This window comes from Zophobas morio, unplaced genomic scaffold (genome assembly GCF_036711695.1).
Source record: "Zophobas morio isolate AGI-343-1 ecotype UQ-CSIRO unplaced genomic scaffold, CSIRO_AGI_Zmor_V1 ptg000023l, whole genome shotgun sequence".
Lineage (NCBI taxonomy): Eukaryota > Metazoa > Arthropoda > Insecta > Coleoptera > Tenebrionidae > Zophobas > Zophobas morio.
This window is the reverse complement of record NW_026972128.1, coordinates 7,384,510-7,401,555: the sequence shown is the minus strand read 5'-3', so window position 1 is coordinate 7,401,555 and position 17,046 is coordinate 7,384,510. Positions and strand designations below refer to the sequence as shown.

Sequence of the window (17,046 nt, the reverse complement as noted above, 5' to 3'; positions counted from 1 at the left end):
GTTTTAAGTTTCTCGATTTTTAGTTTTGCAATGTTTCAAATTTTCTTTTCTTCAGTTCTTTCGATTTTTAATTTTTCCATTTTTCAAGAAAACTTTGAAAAATCTAAAAATTGGAAATCAAGAATTTGAAAAATTGAAGAAACGAAAAATTAAAAATCGAAACAACAAAATATGTATTGATCGGAAAATCCAATAATTGGAAATCCAAAAATTTCAAAATTGGAAAATCGAGGAATTGAAAAATCGAAGATTGGAAATTTTGAAAAATCAAAGATTGAAAATTTGGAAAATCGAATAAACAAAAAATTATGAAATCGAAAGAAATATTGAAAAAAGAAAAGAGATAAGAAACGAAAAATTGTGTTATAAAATCGAAAAATGAAAACTAAAAAAACTGGAAAATGGAAAATAAAAATCAAGAACTTGCAAAATTATGGAAACGAAAAACTGAAAAAATGAATAATTGTCATATCGAAAAATTGCAAATCGAAAAATTATGAAACCGAAACAATGAAATATTGAAAGAAAAAAAAAGGAAAATTGTGATATCAAAAAATTGTAACATCGAAGAAAAAGGGAAAAATAAAAATTGTGAAGGCAATTAAATTCAGATTTCTCAGAAAATTATAAGATTTGATTTTTTTACAATAACCCCTATAAGTTAAAATAAAGACAACGGGTGTTCAATTAAAAAGTCATCAAGTTGGCTTTGACTTTTTTTAAACGTTGTGAATTAAAATTTAATCGATGACAGTTGAGAACGCGCAAATGTCAATTGTATGGAGCCGTATGAATTAATAAAACACATACGTTTTTCTCTACGTTTTCTTTTATCAAAAAAGAGGCGTTAAAGATTAAAATAAATTGCCTCATTAATTATTTTTTCTACTCAGCTTGTATAAATAATTCTATAAACTATGAAACTATAATATTTTGCATATTCCAGAGAGAATTTATTAGGCAAACTTTTGAGATGACGTCATCAATTTTTTGGGAGAGGATAAATTTTGATTAAAAATTTACCATGATTACGATAACTTTAAAACGTTTGAAAGATTTCAGAGCATTCGGTTTTGCAGTTTCATTCCATTGGTGATATAGATGATTAGCCAAATTTTGGTTAGCGTTATTTGACAATTGGTCCAGTAGTTTTGGTGTCTAATAAAAATTAATACAGACAGATAGACGAAAACGGAGGACTAATTTTTTCGTACTCTAGAAGTCATGAGACGTCGAGAAAACATGAAAGTCGCGTGATAGACTCGATTACTATACCTTAGTTTACGCTCAGGAAGTAAATATATTAAACATAACTTTAACCAAAAGTAATGCATGCTTAATGTTTAAATCATTCTTTTATGTGGCTATTTTATATTTTATAGTTGATTTATGCGAATAAGTTACGAGTTAAAGCAAGCAGTAAAAGTTCAGATTTTTCCTTACTTCTTGTATATTTGACGAAAGAGTAATTTTATTCCTCTGTTCAACTATTTCCATTGACATTAACGTCACTGAAAATTTAGGTTCATTATGTTTCAATATAAAACCGTGTTCCAAGGGTAGTAATAGCTTTTTGTGTAACCAGAGTGAATGATGAAGCACCCTATCTAAAAATACCAACTTAAACGCCATTTAATAATACTATGGTCGAGCTTTAACGTCAGCTGTTATATTTTAAGTATATTTTTAAAAGCGACAAAATAATTAATCTCCGCTTTAATCACTTCTTTTGACCTGAATGACCTCAAACAACGGCTCGACCCATCTAATACGGGTGCACTGGTCCATTAAAATTTCAAATATTATAAGCATACGTGGGCTCCCCGATGAATTGTTCGATCCGATTCATTTCCCTATGTATTATATTTACAAGATGATTGCATATGGATTCACCGGTGTGAAAATGATAGATCGTCCCAACTGCGACCCAATAATGTTAACAAGGAATTTAACAGAACTCATGGAAAAGAGTTTATGGTAATTGCGCCAATTAACCAGAATTTGCATGTGCTTTTTGTGAATTAACCGTTAGACGAGAGACACGAAATGTTAATTATACAGGCCTCAGTACACAGTTTGGCTAAACCCTGTTTTCTTTGTAATTAAAAATGAAAGAGTCGGACTGATGTGACGGCAAAAAGATTCAGACTTCATTTTTCATTATTGAGTGGATTTATTTTGTGACGTTTGTCATTTTGTTAACTAAATTAATGGGTTTGAAAATTTTACGTTTTGTTGAGTGGTGCTCGCATTCGGTAAATAGTAGATGATAAATCGTTACTTATTTTGGTAATTGCTGAAAAGACAATTACAGGTAACGCAAGGGTTTGAGTAAAATTGAGTGATTAAGCGGTTGTTGGTCGAATTTAAATACGTTTTTAATTGTCGCTATTCTGTTTTTTTTTGTTTTGTTTAAAAAAAATGCTAATTTGTTCTCAATTCTAATTTAAATTTTTTTAAAGTTGGAAGAAATCTACGGATGAAATACAGCCACAATAAACCTTCAACTTGGGAACAAGATGAACGACTTGTGGAAAAAAAGACACCCAAAATCCCTTGTGCTAAGATGAATTTAACACAAATTAAACTAATTTCAGAGCACTTAAATAACTGCGTTTTTTATTTTTCTTTACGTAATGCATGGCATAAATAATAACTAAATAATTGTTCATTTGCCCGGCACCTCCACCATAATTACGGCAGCACGTAAAACAATTCTTTAATTATTTTTAAAATTGTATGACATTTTTCTAGGCCACACAAAACAAACACAATTTTCTCATTTTGCACGTTTTCTATTTTTGTAAAACGTAATTTAAACATATTCCATTTTAAAATACAAAAACTGGGCGTTCTTTTGAAGTTATATTGACAAAATTTTGTTCCATCCCTGAAATAAAATTTTCCGCTGCAATAATTTCCGGGCTTTTTGAATATTAAACAAAACTACCGTGCTGTCGCTATATGAAAAATTAAATGTAGCGCAGTGTTGAAGAAACTATACAGATAATGAGAAAGTTTCTCCAATTACTTTGATTCGAGTTTGAGGCGGCATTAATAAGACAACAGCGTCTGTCCTATGCAAGATTTACGATATCCTGGCGCTGGAGCAGAAATGTGATCGGTGATCATCATTTCCGGTCAAGCTCGACTTGGTAACTATGCGCAAAGTAAGTCAATAAATTTGGTCATTATCAACAAGATTCTTACGCTAACTTCGGCTCGTAAATACATGAAGTACACTACGCTGATTTCCGGCTAGCGAATTATGATATGATAAGTAAAAACATGTAGTGCGGTAAATTCAACAGTTATTTTCTAGCAGTGTAGCTATAGAGAAAATATGATCCAGTATACAACAGTGCGGATGTTATTATTAATTAAACGAAACATCACTTGTTACTCACTAAAATCTATTATTTACAGACCCTGGAAACTGATCACTGTGGGTCACAGTTGTATTTGTTCTACATTTTTTATTAAATGCGATTTTAGATTGGGGCTTAATCATTTAAGGAGGTAAATTTGGCTTAACAGTTAGCTTCAAACCCACGGTTTATTAATTTTACAGTAATTTCAAAAATTCCACGCGTTTAATTTAATAATCTTTTACTCAAAATGTTTGATATATAATTAGGAATTAAGATCCCACTTTAGAGAATTCTATTCCGGTCTTTATTGATTTTGGGTAATAAGACGTCTAAAGACAAAAATACGGAAATGTCAATGACTTATAATTATTTGAGAGGAAAGAGGGTTGCTTTTGCGAGTTTACCTCGGTATTTATTATTGTGACGAATATTGTAGTAATGGCATCAATGCTGGTATTTACTTATGAAAGAAGACAACAAGAATTTATGTCCATCAAATAGACTGATGAAAGTTGTTTCCGTCTGTCTGTCCATCTGTCCGTCCGTCTGTCTGTCCGTCTGCCATCTGTCCGGATTTTTATTAGACAGATAATCTCCGAACATACTGGGCCGATTCTTGTCAAATTTTGTATTTATATTAGGAACCAAAATTTGTGTAATCATCCCCACCAATAATATGATGACGTCACATCAAAATTGTACAAAGTAAATGCAGTTTATGACTCCGTGTTGAGTTTTTACCCGAAACGTCCAGACTTTTGGGAAAAAAAAACAAAATTATAAAACAACATTTTTCAATTTAATGTTGAATCTGCAAAACCGAATGCTTTGAAATTTTGCAGATGTTTTAAGGTTATAATAGGCATGATAAATTTTTAATCAAAATATATTTACTTATCCCTTCCAAAAAATTGATGACGTCAGCTCAAAATTTTGCCGAATAAGTCCTATCTAAAATGTCCAAAATATGATGAGTATATACTTGTGAGTTATCATTCCATTCATACTTTTAGATTTGCTTATAGGGGGTGACTCAAAAAAAATGAATGTTTTAAAATATTGGAGATGTTTTAAAGTTGTCATAAGCATGGCAAATTTTTTATCAAAATGTATTTGCTCATCCCCCCCTAAAAACAACTTTCGACCAATTTTTCTCTATTGCTATTGATTCAAAAATTTTATAATTTTACGACGACGAAGTAGTGTTCAAAATTTAAATATATATATATATATATATATATCCATTTAAAAAATAACTCAGATGAAACAGCAGCCAATATTATTAAAGCAGCTATCTAAACTTTTTTTTCAAAAATATTTGGGCAAGTCAATATTTTTTTTAAGAAACTTGATTTTCGTGGTTGTATTAGTGTAAAATCTCCTACAAGATAAGACAATTTCATTTTGGGATATTCCAGACCTCTGAAATACAATCGAATAAATACAGCTTCTTCGAAAAATAATATAATTTAATTTTATAATTATTTTTTATTACAACCCCTATAATCTAAAATAAATTTATTGTGTTTTCCGACAATATTAAATATATTTAAAGCCGATAACCAATCCAAAAAAGTCTATGATCTTATATCTATATTAACTTCAATTGTTTACCTAAAGAATGTGACCATTAAACCCACACTAACTTTGCTGAAAAATTTGAAAACACAGGAGACTACTAAAATGATTAATTAAGCTACGCTGAAGCAAAATTTTCTAAATATTATTTTCCGTAGCTCTTATTATAATAATTATTGGTTTACTATTGTTGAATATAGGCGGGTTATGATGATGCAATTTCGTTTTTTTTTTTGTAAGAATTTGGATGCCTAGGCTTAACAATCAAGGCGGATTCATAAACCGCAAGTATATAAGTACGTCACACAAACAGACGGAAACGGGGACCAATTTTGTCGCACTCTAGGGGTCATGAAACGTCAACAAAACGCGAAAATACCCTATTACAATACTTCCGTAGGTTATGCTCGGGAGGTCATAAATTTAATTATACCATAAGATAAAAGATGCGGAAGTTTTGTATCTTTAAACTCTTTCAAAGCTGGTTTTACGCAAACTCTCATCTGTCGACGAGGCATATTGCTTCCTTCACTTTGACTTTCCACTTTATTAATTAAAAATGTTGCGTACATTTGCCCCAACAGTATGTAGTTTACAAAAACCTTATATAGTCGAATTTAGAAGCCAAAAAGCTGCTCTGTATTTTGAGTGAATTTTTTTTTAATTACGCCAACACACAAAATCAAAGCTTATTTCTCCTAGTCAGAACAAGGTGTTAAAAAAAATCACCTTTTAAAAAAAATGAAGCTTCAAAATATTTCGTAAACTGTTTTTTTAACAACAGGGTACGAAGCCAGCGAACGATGAACAAGAAAATCTTAGATTCGTATACTACATACAGGGCTTTCCAAAAATTGAAACATAAAATTCACAAAATTCTAATAAATAAATGAATAAAAAAATAGATAAATAAATAAACCATTATTTTCTTAGTATGTGTCAATAATCAATTTATCCAAATAATCATAAAGCCGTTGCTAGTAAATCCTGTTGTTAATTTTTAAGCAGTCGCCCCAATATTATAGATAATAAATTAGACAAAAAATGATCATTAATGTTTTAATTTTTAAAAATAGAGTGATTTATAAGTTATTGTTATCTGTGATTAATTTTACCATTATTAGATTATTTCTTTAGTCGTAACATTATTTCTATTGGATGAACTGGCGATGTCACATTTTGTCATTTTCGCTTAAATTATCGTCACAACGTGACAGTCGCAAAACAACCGATTGTTTAATTAAAATAATCCTTTTGAGGACAATAAATTGTAGGCGTTCCACATAAATAAATACATTTGAAAGACAGAAGCCGTTTACTTCAAATAGTTGTTTTCATTTTATTTTAATCTAAATTATAATTTAGTTTTAACTAATTATGGTTAATTAGCTTCGCTACAACTGCTGCTACTAGTTTCAGACATTAAATAAGTTGCTGTAGTTTTTGTTTCTATATATTTCAACTGATTTAATGATGCTTCATTAAAAGCCGATTATCGACGTTACCAAATCTCAAACGAAAACACCTTCGTTATTGATAAATTAATATAAATTGATTAAAAAAATATTTCATTAAAGTGCTATTGGACAAAAAATACTTCTTGGAACTCGTCGAAAATTTTAGTAATAAAGATATCTCTTAAATTTTATTTCTAATTAATGTTGTAAATTACAAAATATTGCTTTCATTATTACAACTTGTAATAATGAAAGCAATATTTTTAATGACCTGATCAGACCGAAATCAAACATCATACGGTTTGTTTCTCTGATGGGTTTTTATTTGTGAAATAGTATCCTTCAGATGTTTTCACAGTGAACTTTGGAATAAAAATTTTCTCTTTTCGGGAATTAAAAACGAAGGGTTTTGGCATATCGGAATTTGTGAATGCCAAATATAATAATATAAATATTTACAACATAAAAAATTCGCAAAGGTCAGAATAAAAAAACGTATGAATTGTAAGTCAAATAATATTTCAAGTCGTATCTCTTGCCTCGAAGGGAATAAAACAAAAAATGCTTTGTCAAAAATAAATATCTCAATTCATTTAAATGTTTTAAAATTCACAGTTTAATATTAGGTTTTAATTACGCCTTTTTAAAGCGGATCTTTAAAATATTCAAACAAATCAAAAATCATTTATTAAAAGTCAACCACATTTTTTAAAGTCGCTATAAATATGTACTATTAAATTACCCGTGACATAATCAACTCAAAACGATAACTTATACCTTTCTTGCAATATGAATAAAATGTTCAAATTTTAGCCGAACTACCCACACACTTACCACCTACAAGTGCGTTAAGTTAACGAGTTTCATTATTCTTCGATTGCGGTCCTGGGCTATGACAGCAGTTGATATTAAAGCATCCAATCCGTACATATTTAATGAAATTCTAAACGCCACAGTTTAATGTATCGAAACCGCTGATTTATATAAGTTACTATTATACTCGTTCCAAATTCAATAAAACGAGTTAATTTGTCTACGTATAATTATTTTGAATAAGTACACAAAAGCTTTTTTATTGAAAACTAATACACAATTATTTAAACTCGAGGAATAAAAAAAATCGTTTAAAGCGATGTAACAAAGTCAAAGAAAGTAATTGGATTTCGAAGAAGAAAAAGAAATATATCTTCACATTATTTTGCAATAAATATCTTTAAATCCTATTCAGAATTCAACGTGCCATAAAAAAGGCGACAGCAAAAGACAGTTAAAAATTGCTTTAGATAACCTTCGAGCATCCAGAAAAACCCACATAACACATTTTTTTAACAGGACTTTATCGGAACTTTGTTTAATTTCCAGGATAGTGGTAACTAGGAAACGCAAACACTCACCTGTGCTGGTGGTTAATCCAGGTTCCGGCGGCTGGAGTTGGTTGTAAAAGCACTACAACACGAAGACGGCTTCATATAGCTGGTGGCCCACGTTATATAGCACCTGTGGACGCGGCGCAGCCACTTTACGCCGCCACTCACGTTTCGGGGGCGGCTTCAAACAGGTTAGTGCGCTGCCGAAGATAATACGCCAAGCCGGGCTTTCCCCTGAGGATGCACTATTAAGCACGCTAATATGTTCATTGGTTTGCAAATTTAATGGCTTGATTTTTTCAATTTGGGCTCGTTTGGACGAGATTGGGGGATTTGGTGGGAAGCGAGGGGGGTTTATTTATTATTTTTGGGCCCACGTTTGCCGGCATTGTTTGCTTTATTGATTCTGAAATGTCGAAATAATTATCTGAAGGGGGAAGGTGTGTTTGGTTTATAAATCGGAGCTAATCGACACCTTTTTGAGTGATTAAGGCAAAACATGTTAATAATCGGGGAGCGTGACGTGACCATCTGCGGTGGTTGGCTTTGAAAATTTCCGCATTTGTGTGGTATACATCTCGCGTAAATGCTAATGACAATTATTGGGAAATACATGAGTTTCGTTGCTAAATTTGGAAGTGTATTAAAAGTTCCGGAATTAATTACTATAGGACCCAAAGGATATGCAGGCGTTTTAACTGTCACTTTTTAATTTAATCTACATACTTATATCGCTGATTAGTTAATTACATTCATTGAATTAAGGGTGCGCGAAATATCACGTGTTGCAAAAATTTAAGTTAATTCGATTTGAGCTAATTTAATTTTCACGTCTTTGTCTTCCGCGTGTGTACTCCTATTTTCAATTTAAGCTGCATGCAATTGTGGAATCATAAGAATTATAGCTTTAGAGTTAGTTAATATAAAAATTATATTAATTTTTCTACTTTTAAAATCCCATTTTAAATAAGTATTGTATTATATCTTCTCGCTATTGTAATTCCGGAGATCGGTTAAATTAGAAAAACTCCTGTTGTTAAATTTCATTTGATAAGCCATTCTTAAAAAAGTTCTAAGCCTCCTGTGCTAATGGTAAACGTCACTTTCTTTTAACGTTTTTCGAAGTTACATTTAATGTAATTATTGAAGGAAATCAAAACCCTTTATATTTACGAAATGTTTTTTAAATTTTGAAAAAGTCTGATTTTGACTTCCCTATGAAAAAATAGGCTTCCCGTTTCCGCCTGTTTACGGTATGTGTTGATATTTATTAGACGGATTATCTCCGAAACTACCGATTGTTGCTCAATTTTATATGTACTTTAGGAATATGTTGTCATAAACGTAATGGTAAAAGCTATTTAAATTTTGTAAAATAATATACTCTTGTACTTGTGGTTTATGAATCCGCCTTGAGTTTATATTTTTTTTTATAAAAAACACTGCGTTTGTTTGAGTGTGTTTCAGGAGTAAATTGTGGAGTTTAGTTTCAAACTCAAATGAGCTGTGTCGAAATCAATGTATAATTTGTATAATTTGTACAAAAACAGCAGTAATTCTAAGCAAACATTTAGATAAATAACGAACCATAAAAAAAATCTCTAATTAGTAGTTGATGTCTTTTTTCGGGAATGTAGGTCGCAAATTTATAGGCTTTGCCATTTCTATTGAAACACCACTTGTTAATCGTAAATTTGGCAACGTTCATATTCAGACAATTTTCTAACTAAAAGCCGTTGTCAATCAACCGAAAGCTGTTACTAATCGCTAAATTTTGAACAAAATCAACAGGTGTTGTTTCAATAGAAATGGCAAAGACAATATACATGCATGGCAAATAACTAGAGAGCTTTTTTTTCGTTATATGCAACTAATGAAATACATAAAAACATATTGTTAAAAATTATTATTAATAATGGATTTGTTCATACACAATATACATACAATACATATGAAACAGTTTTAAAGTATTACAAAACTTCTTAATTTCGAAATTTAGTACTTATTTGTAATATGTCAGATTATTTCTAATTTGTTCCTGTAAGTAATATCTTTAAGAAAAAAAATTCTTAAAATTATACTTTGCCATGTTTGTTCTGTGTTAACCTGCATATAATAAAAGCCAGTGACAGACAATATGGAATATATTTAAAGGAGAAAGAGTTTATATATCGAAAGAATGCGACGATTAAGCACGGAGCAAATTACCTGATTTGAAATTTTATCTACATCAATGGCGTTTTCTAAATCGTCGCCTGAGAACTTGTTTGATCCACAGATTGGAGTGCACTCAGGCCAATGTCGACTCTAAGCATTTAGAATTTCTACGGTAAATGGTTATTATTTAAACATAATATCACATTTCATATGTTTCACTCGATTTTGACATACAATTTTCTTTGTTTAACTAAATCGGGTTTGATACTAACAAAACGTCCTAAATTAGCAATAGCAATGGAACCTTATCATGTAATGGATTTTTTTGCCAAAGTGGACTTATTTTTATGTTTTAGGAATATTGTGTTCTGTTTTGTATTAATTTTTATATATTTTTAGTCACAACTTTGGTGGTTATTTAGTTTCCATACTTTCTCAATTTTTCGGTTTTTGAATTATCCGACGTTTTAATTTTTCGATTTTTTTTAAATTTCGAATTTCGATTTCTCGATTTGTCTTTTTTTCAGTTTTTCGATTTTTAAATTTTAGATTTTCGAGTTTTTTGATGTTTGGATTTGTCCATTTTTCAATTTTACGATATTTTAATTTTTCAGTGTTTTAAATTTTAGATTTTTCGATTTTTCAGTTCTTCAATACTTTTTTTCAAATTTTGACGTTCCTGAATTTTCAGTTTTCTTATTTCTCAATTAATCTACTTTTTTATTTTCCCATTTCTCGACTTCCCAAAGTTTCGGTTTTTCTGTTCTTCAGTTCTTCAATTTTTCGATTTTTTTATTTTCCAATTTTTCGATTTTTTTAAGTTTATAATTTTTTAACTTTGCTTGTTTGCTTTTCGATTTCTCAATTTTTCAATTTTTTAATATCCCAATTTTTGGATATTCCGTTCAATTTTGTGATCTTTCAGTTTTTCGATTCTTCAATTTTTCTTCGTTTTTCAATTTTTCGATATTTTAGTTTTGAGGTTTTTTCGATTTTTTGAGTTCTGGATTTTTTATTTCTCAACTTTTTATTTTTTGGATATTCAATTTTTCGTTTATGCATTTTTCAATTTTTCGACTGTTTTATACTTCGATTTTTCGATTTCTTGAGTTTTCAGTTCTTCTGCATTTCAATTTTTCAATTTTCGGAATTCGAAATAAATAGATTTTCCAATTTTTCCATGTTTCCAAATATAAATAGGCCAAATTCGAAAAATCGAAAAGTTAAAAATGGTAAAAATTCAAAAATCGAGAGATTGAGCAATCAAAAATCGAAACATCCGAATCTCATAAATAAATAATAAATTAATTAATTAAAATTAATTAATAATATAGAAGAACTGAAATTTAAAACAGTCGAAAAATTGTAAAATCCAAAGTTTAAAAAACAAGAAATTGAAAATCCAAAAAACAAAAAATCGAAGAATTCAGAAGTCGAAAAGTCGAAGGATCGAAATATTGACAAACCCCAAAACTGAAAGAAATAACCAAAAATTGAAAAAATAAAAAATTGGAAAATTGAGAAATCGAAAAACCAAAAAAGGAAAGTCGAAAAATCGAAGAATTGAAAAACTGAAAAATCGAAACTTTGAGAAGCCGAGAAATGGGAAAACCAAAAATAGATTAATTGAGAAATCTGAAAACTGAAAATTTAGCAACGTCAAAATTCTGAAAAATTGAAAAATAGAAATACTGACGAATGAACAATTAAAATATCGCAAAATTGAAAAATTGAGAAATCCAAACATCAAAAAATCAAAAAATAAAAATTTGAAAATCTAAAATTTAAAAATCGAAAAACTGAAAAATTGAGAGATCAAAACTCCAGAATTAAAAAAATTAAAAAATTGAAAAATCGGATAACTGAAAAATCGAAACTTCGAAAAATTGGAAACTCGAAAAGTTAAAAAGCCCAAAAGTAAAAAACGAAAAACCGAGAAATTCAAAAATCGAAACATCGAAAAATTCAAAAACTGAGACATCGAGAAATCGAAAAATCCGAGGATCGCGAAAGTCCAACGCCGAGAAGAAAAGTTAAAAATTGAAAAATTGATGAAACGAGAAATTGAACAATCAAAATATCGAAACATCCGAATTCGATAAATCGAGAAATAAAAAAATTGAAAAATCGAAAAATTTAAAAAAAAATGGAAAATCAACAATTTAAAAATTCGGAAAATTGAAAAATTGAAATAAAGAAAATGTTAAATCTTAAGAATTATTAGAGTTTTACAAATTGAAAAATTAATCGAAAAAGTTGAAAAATTGCGATATCGAAGTATAAAACAATCGAAAAATTGAAAAAGTTTAACGAAAAATTTTAAACCAAAAAAATAAAAAATCGAGAAATCAAAAAATCGAGGACTCCAAAAATCGAAATATTGAAAAATCCTAAAACTGAAAGAAATATCCAAAAGATTGAGAAATTAAAAAATCGAAAAATTGAAAAATCAAAACCCTGAAAAATCGAAAAATTGAAAAATGGAAAACTTGAAGAAGTGAACAATTGAAACTATGGGAAGTTGAGAAATGGAAAAATAGAAAAAAAACTTCAGAAATCGGAATCTAAAAATTTAGAAACGTCAAAATTTGAAAAATTGAAATATTTAAAAATCGTAAAATTGAAGAGGACAAAAATTGAGAAACCTAAAATTTGAAGAATGGAAAAATTGAAAACGCCCAAAATTGAAATAAGATTGTAAAACACAAGTGTCATTTTAATAATTTTATAACTGAAAAGAGTTTATCATCATCATTTTGGTGAAACTTTTGCATCACGTATTTTTAAAAATTAATAACTCAATTATGTATGGAAATTTCGGAACGCAGTTATCACCACTGTGTTTAGCTTATAAAACTTGAGAAACTACAAAAGAAACACTATCGATATTTTTTGTCAGAAATGAGATACTGTGAAAGCAGTTTTATGTTATCAGTATTTCTACAATAAATTAATGCTTGATATTTTTATCCAATAGGTTCTAATTGTTACGAAATTATCGAACTGATTGTTGTCAAATTGTGTATGTATGTTTAAATTTTGTAAAATATCGTACTTTTCCACTTGTGATTTAGAAATCCGTGTGTTTTTTCCCCAGGCACCCAGATTTTTGGGGAAAAAAATCAAAATTCCATAACAACATTTGACAGTTTAATTTCAAAATTGCAAAATCGAATGCTTTCAAATGTTGAATGTTTTTTACATATCAAAAAAGTAACAGTCTTGAACTTGTGGTTTATGAATCTGTGTTGAATTTTTATCCTAGAGATCGAGATTTTTGACAAAAAAAAAACAAAATCAAATAACCATTTTTCGATTAATCGGTTTTTCGATATTTCAGTTTGGGGATTTTTCATTTGTCAATTCTTCAATTTCTCCATGTTTCGATTTTTTTTATTTTTCGATTTCTTAATTTTCCAATATTTGAATTTTACGATTTTCAATTTTTCGATTTTTAACATTCCAATTTTTGGCGTTTCCGATTTTTCGACTTCTCAGTTTCTCGATTTCTCGATTTAGTGTTTCAATTTGTCAAGTTTTAGATGTTTCAATTTTGGGATTTTTCAAAGTTTAGATTTTTCAATTTTTTACTTTTAAATTTTAGATTCTCGTTTTAATGTTTAGTCTAGTCGATTTTTATATTTTTCAAGTTTTTCGAATTTTTAAGTTTTACATTGTTCTCTTTTTTACGTTTCAATTTCACGATCCTTCGATTTTTCGACTTTTCGGTTTTTGGATTGTTCGGTTTTTCGATTTTTGATATTTAAAATGTTTCAGTTTTTAATTTTTCGATTTCTCGGTTAATTAAAATTTCGATGTTACAATTCGACAATTTTTCGATTCTGGGCTTTTTCGATCCCTAATTTTTCGATTATTCGATGATTGACTCCTCGATTTTTCAACTTCTCGATTTCTCGATTTTTGATGTTTCGATTTTTCGATGTTTCAATTTTTCAATTTCGATTTCTCCATTTCTCGGTTTTGCGATCTTTCGACTTTTGGATTTTGCGATTCTCCAATTTTTCAATTTTTCGAATTTTTAAGTTTCAGATTCATCACTTTTTTCATGTTTCGATTTCTCGATCTTTAGATTTTTTGACTTCTCGCTTTTAGATTTTTTGGATTTTCAATTTTTGATTTTTAAATTTTTTGATGTTTTGATTTTTCGATATCTCTATGTATCGAGATTTCAATGTTTCGATTTTCCACTCTTTCGATTTGTATTTTCTTTTAAGTTTAAACGTTTCAGATTTGAATTTTCCCATTCTCGATTTCAAATAAAATTAAACAAGTTTTCGATTTTTCGGTTTTTCGATTTTTCGATGTTTCAGTTTAAAATTTAATGACATTTACACAAAAAAATTTTGAGGGGAAGTCATCAAATTATGGGTGGCAATGATTAGCCAAATTTTGATATTGATACATACAAAATTTGACAACAATCGGTCTGGTAGTTTCGGAGACAACTCTCTAATAAAAATCGACACAGACAACAAACAGACCTAATTTTTCATACTCTAGAAGCCACGAAATGTCGAGAAAATATGAAAGTAGGCGTTCGTCCGCTACTTCCTTAGCTATGTAAATATTAAAGTTGATTATGCAAATTTTATATTTTTATAAAAATCCCTATATACGTATACAAGGTGTTTAAAGACTTGTGCCCCGATGACACGATGTTTATGGAGCAGAGAAAAAAGAATTAAAAAAAATCTTGTCCGAATGTGGAAGCTATTTTTTGAACACTCTGCATTATAATAAAAAGATACTACTGTTTTCCCAGAATTATGGAAAATTAGATCGTGTTGAAACATAGATATATAAAATATATTACGGACTAAAGCACATACATGACGTCATTAACTTTCTGGAGGGGATATTAACTTTTCATTTGTACGATTTTGAATTTTATTTCAAAAATCTACATACATAAAATTAAAACTAGTAATTATTATATTACATATTTTGAACAGAATGTACGTAGCACAATTCTGAGATAACATGAAATTTTTGGTGGAGAACATTTTTGGGTTTGCAATCTACACAGTATTCTTAAAATGTGTAAAATTTCACAAAAATCAGTTCGGGAATTTCGAAAAATTATCTGTCTAACAAAATTGCCAACAGACGACAGACAGAAACGGAAGTCTTATTTTTCGTGTAATACAAGCTACGAATTGTCGAGAAAACATGAAATCAACCCTTACCCAAATGGTTTTTTATTTCTTTAGCTTACTCAGGAAATAAAAACAAAGTTGACGTTTATAACCTGGACCACTCTTTTATAATAGTGAGACGAGAAAAACTACTTTATAACAAACACTGTCTTTTTTGCCACTATAGCATAAAATTCAAATATTTATTATACGTATTTTATCATATTTAGGAACATCGTAAAAATGAACTTATATATGTTATGATGGGATAGTAACTGAATATTTTCCAACATTTATATTCAGAACTCGTGATCTGAACATGACGTGATAGAGATGTGAAACTCAAGACTCGATAAAAAAATCGCCCTATTTTCTATTTACAAGATGTTCTAATGAAGCAAATAAGACAAGAACAACCTTTAAATCACAATTTCATATCTTGATGACTGCTAATTTTCATTATTAATTTCGACGCCCTCTTACTCGACCCACGTGATCTTAAAAGTTCTGTTTTTCTTTTTTTATGTAGGTGTAGCTTAGATAATTGTCCTTTTCGAATCGAAAAAGTATGTCTGTACATTCTAAATCTAATGTATTATATACTGTTACTTGCAACAATACTTTCAAAAACTCCAATGTATCGCTACATAAGTTTCCGAAGAAAGACAATTAACCCCTTGGGTATAATGTGTAGAAATATCGCGTGAACCCAAAACATTTTCCTTCAACTCGTAATCCCCTAGTATGTAGCATACTTCCTACAATTTAACTTGAAAAATAGGAAAAGGTTTGCCTTAATTTCACACGATACAAAAATTGTTTTGTGTAAATTTTGGTTTATGCTTCTTTTACTTCTTTTTGTTTTTTTTTTTTGATTTTTTGTTTCACGAATCAAGACAGTAGAGACTAAATCGGCGTAAAAATGTTTATTACGCTTTGAATAAATAAAAGCTTTGCTTATGAAAAGAAATCTGCATTAGTTGTGTGTTCTCTTTTAAAAGAATGTTACTAAATTCACTTTTATGTTCCGTTTTCATTTTGTCGGACGCTTACACATTACCGTTAATTAAAACCTTCTCTTGGAACTTTTTTTTTAAACTCACAATTTGTCCTCAAAACGGAGTAAGTACAAAAAAACTCAAATTAACACACCACGTTTTTTTCTACACAGAAAAATACAACTAAAACGAATATTAATTGTTAGCCAATTAAAGTTTCAATTTATATATTGCTTCTAATAACGATTTAATTGTCAGTTTTGTTTTATTGATGCAGTTGCATAGTCGGTTCAATTATTTCAAATAATTCAACGTTATATATCATTTGATAGCGCTACGTGAAAGTCGACAATGTAAAATTTGTAAAATGTTTGCACAAAAGCATCGTTAAAAAGACCGAATTATTATATATTTATACTCTGATTTAAATTCGCTGCTTTACTTATTAAAACAAATAATGTACTTAGAATTTTGTCGTAATAGAGCCGAAGAGGTAGAATCTGGTATTTGTAAGTAAAATTTTAATTAAAATATTTTTTGCCGAGAAAGTTAATACCTAATTAAATGTAGATTTATAATTTTCATTTTCCTTTTGGGGATTTTACTAAGCAAATATTTTCTGATAACTACTTTGAAATTTTGTGTACTTTTATGTTATCGTAACTATTTTATATTATCAATATATGCGAAAATAATAACTTCGGTGTTTTTTTTTATCTTAGAAAAATATTATTATATAGGCCTCACATTCGAGCCATTAAAAATAAGAAAAGAATTTCCACGTAGTTTACAGTTTTTTTATAAAGACCACACAACAAAACTGAATACTTTGATATTTGCGTAAATACACACAAATGTCTATTTTTAGTATATTCATATTCTTTTATTTGAGTAGAGTTTTGTGCATTCGGAGAGTATAAAAGACTATAGAATGTTATCACCAAATTTAATACTTTTATATT

At 29.1% G+C, this 17,046-nt stretch overlaps 3 protein-coding genes across 3 annotated transcripts in view; 1 reads left to right on the top strand and 2 right to left on the bottom strand.

The window, feature by feature from the left end:
* The window catches only part of LOC135134100 (RYamide neuropeptides), a 48,593-nt gene extending 40,685 nt beyond the window's left edge, over positions 1–7,908 (bottom strand). Inside the window, exon 1 of the mRNA XM_064062705.1 lies at positions 7,801–7,908. The gene's annotated coding sequence lies outside the window, so the exon portion shown is untranslated. The remainder of the gene's footprint in view (positions 1–7,800) is intronic.
* The window catches only part of LOC135134095 (nucleoside diphosphate kinase 7), a 116,369-nt gene that overhangs the window by 78,899 nt on the left and 20,424 nt on the right, over positions 1–17,046 (top strand). The window contains exon 2 of the mRNA XM_064062699.1: positions 7,769–7,964. The gene's annotated coding sequence lies outside the window, so the exon portion shown is untranslated. The remainder of the gene's footprint in view (positions 1–7,768; positions 7,965–17,046) is intronic.
* The window catches only part of LOC135134008 (tigger transposable element-derived protein 4-like), a 28,084-nt gene continuing 14,126 nt past the window's right edge, over positions 3,089–17,046 (bottom strand). The window contains exons 3-5 of the mRNA XM_064062575.1: positions 7,904–8,018; positions 7,801–7,852; positions 3,089–3,159 (exon numbers count right to left, since the gene is read on the bottom strand). Coding sequence (XP_063918645.1) covers positions 3,089–3,159; positions 7,801–7,852; positions 7,904–8,018 — 238 coding nt within the window. The remainder of the gene's footprint in view (positions 3,160–7,800; positions 7,853–7,903; positions 8,019–17,046) is intronic.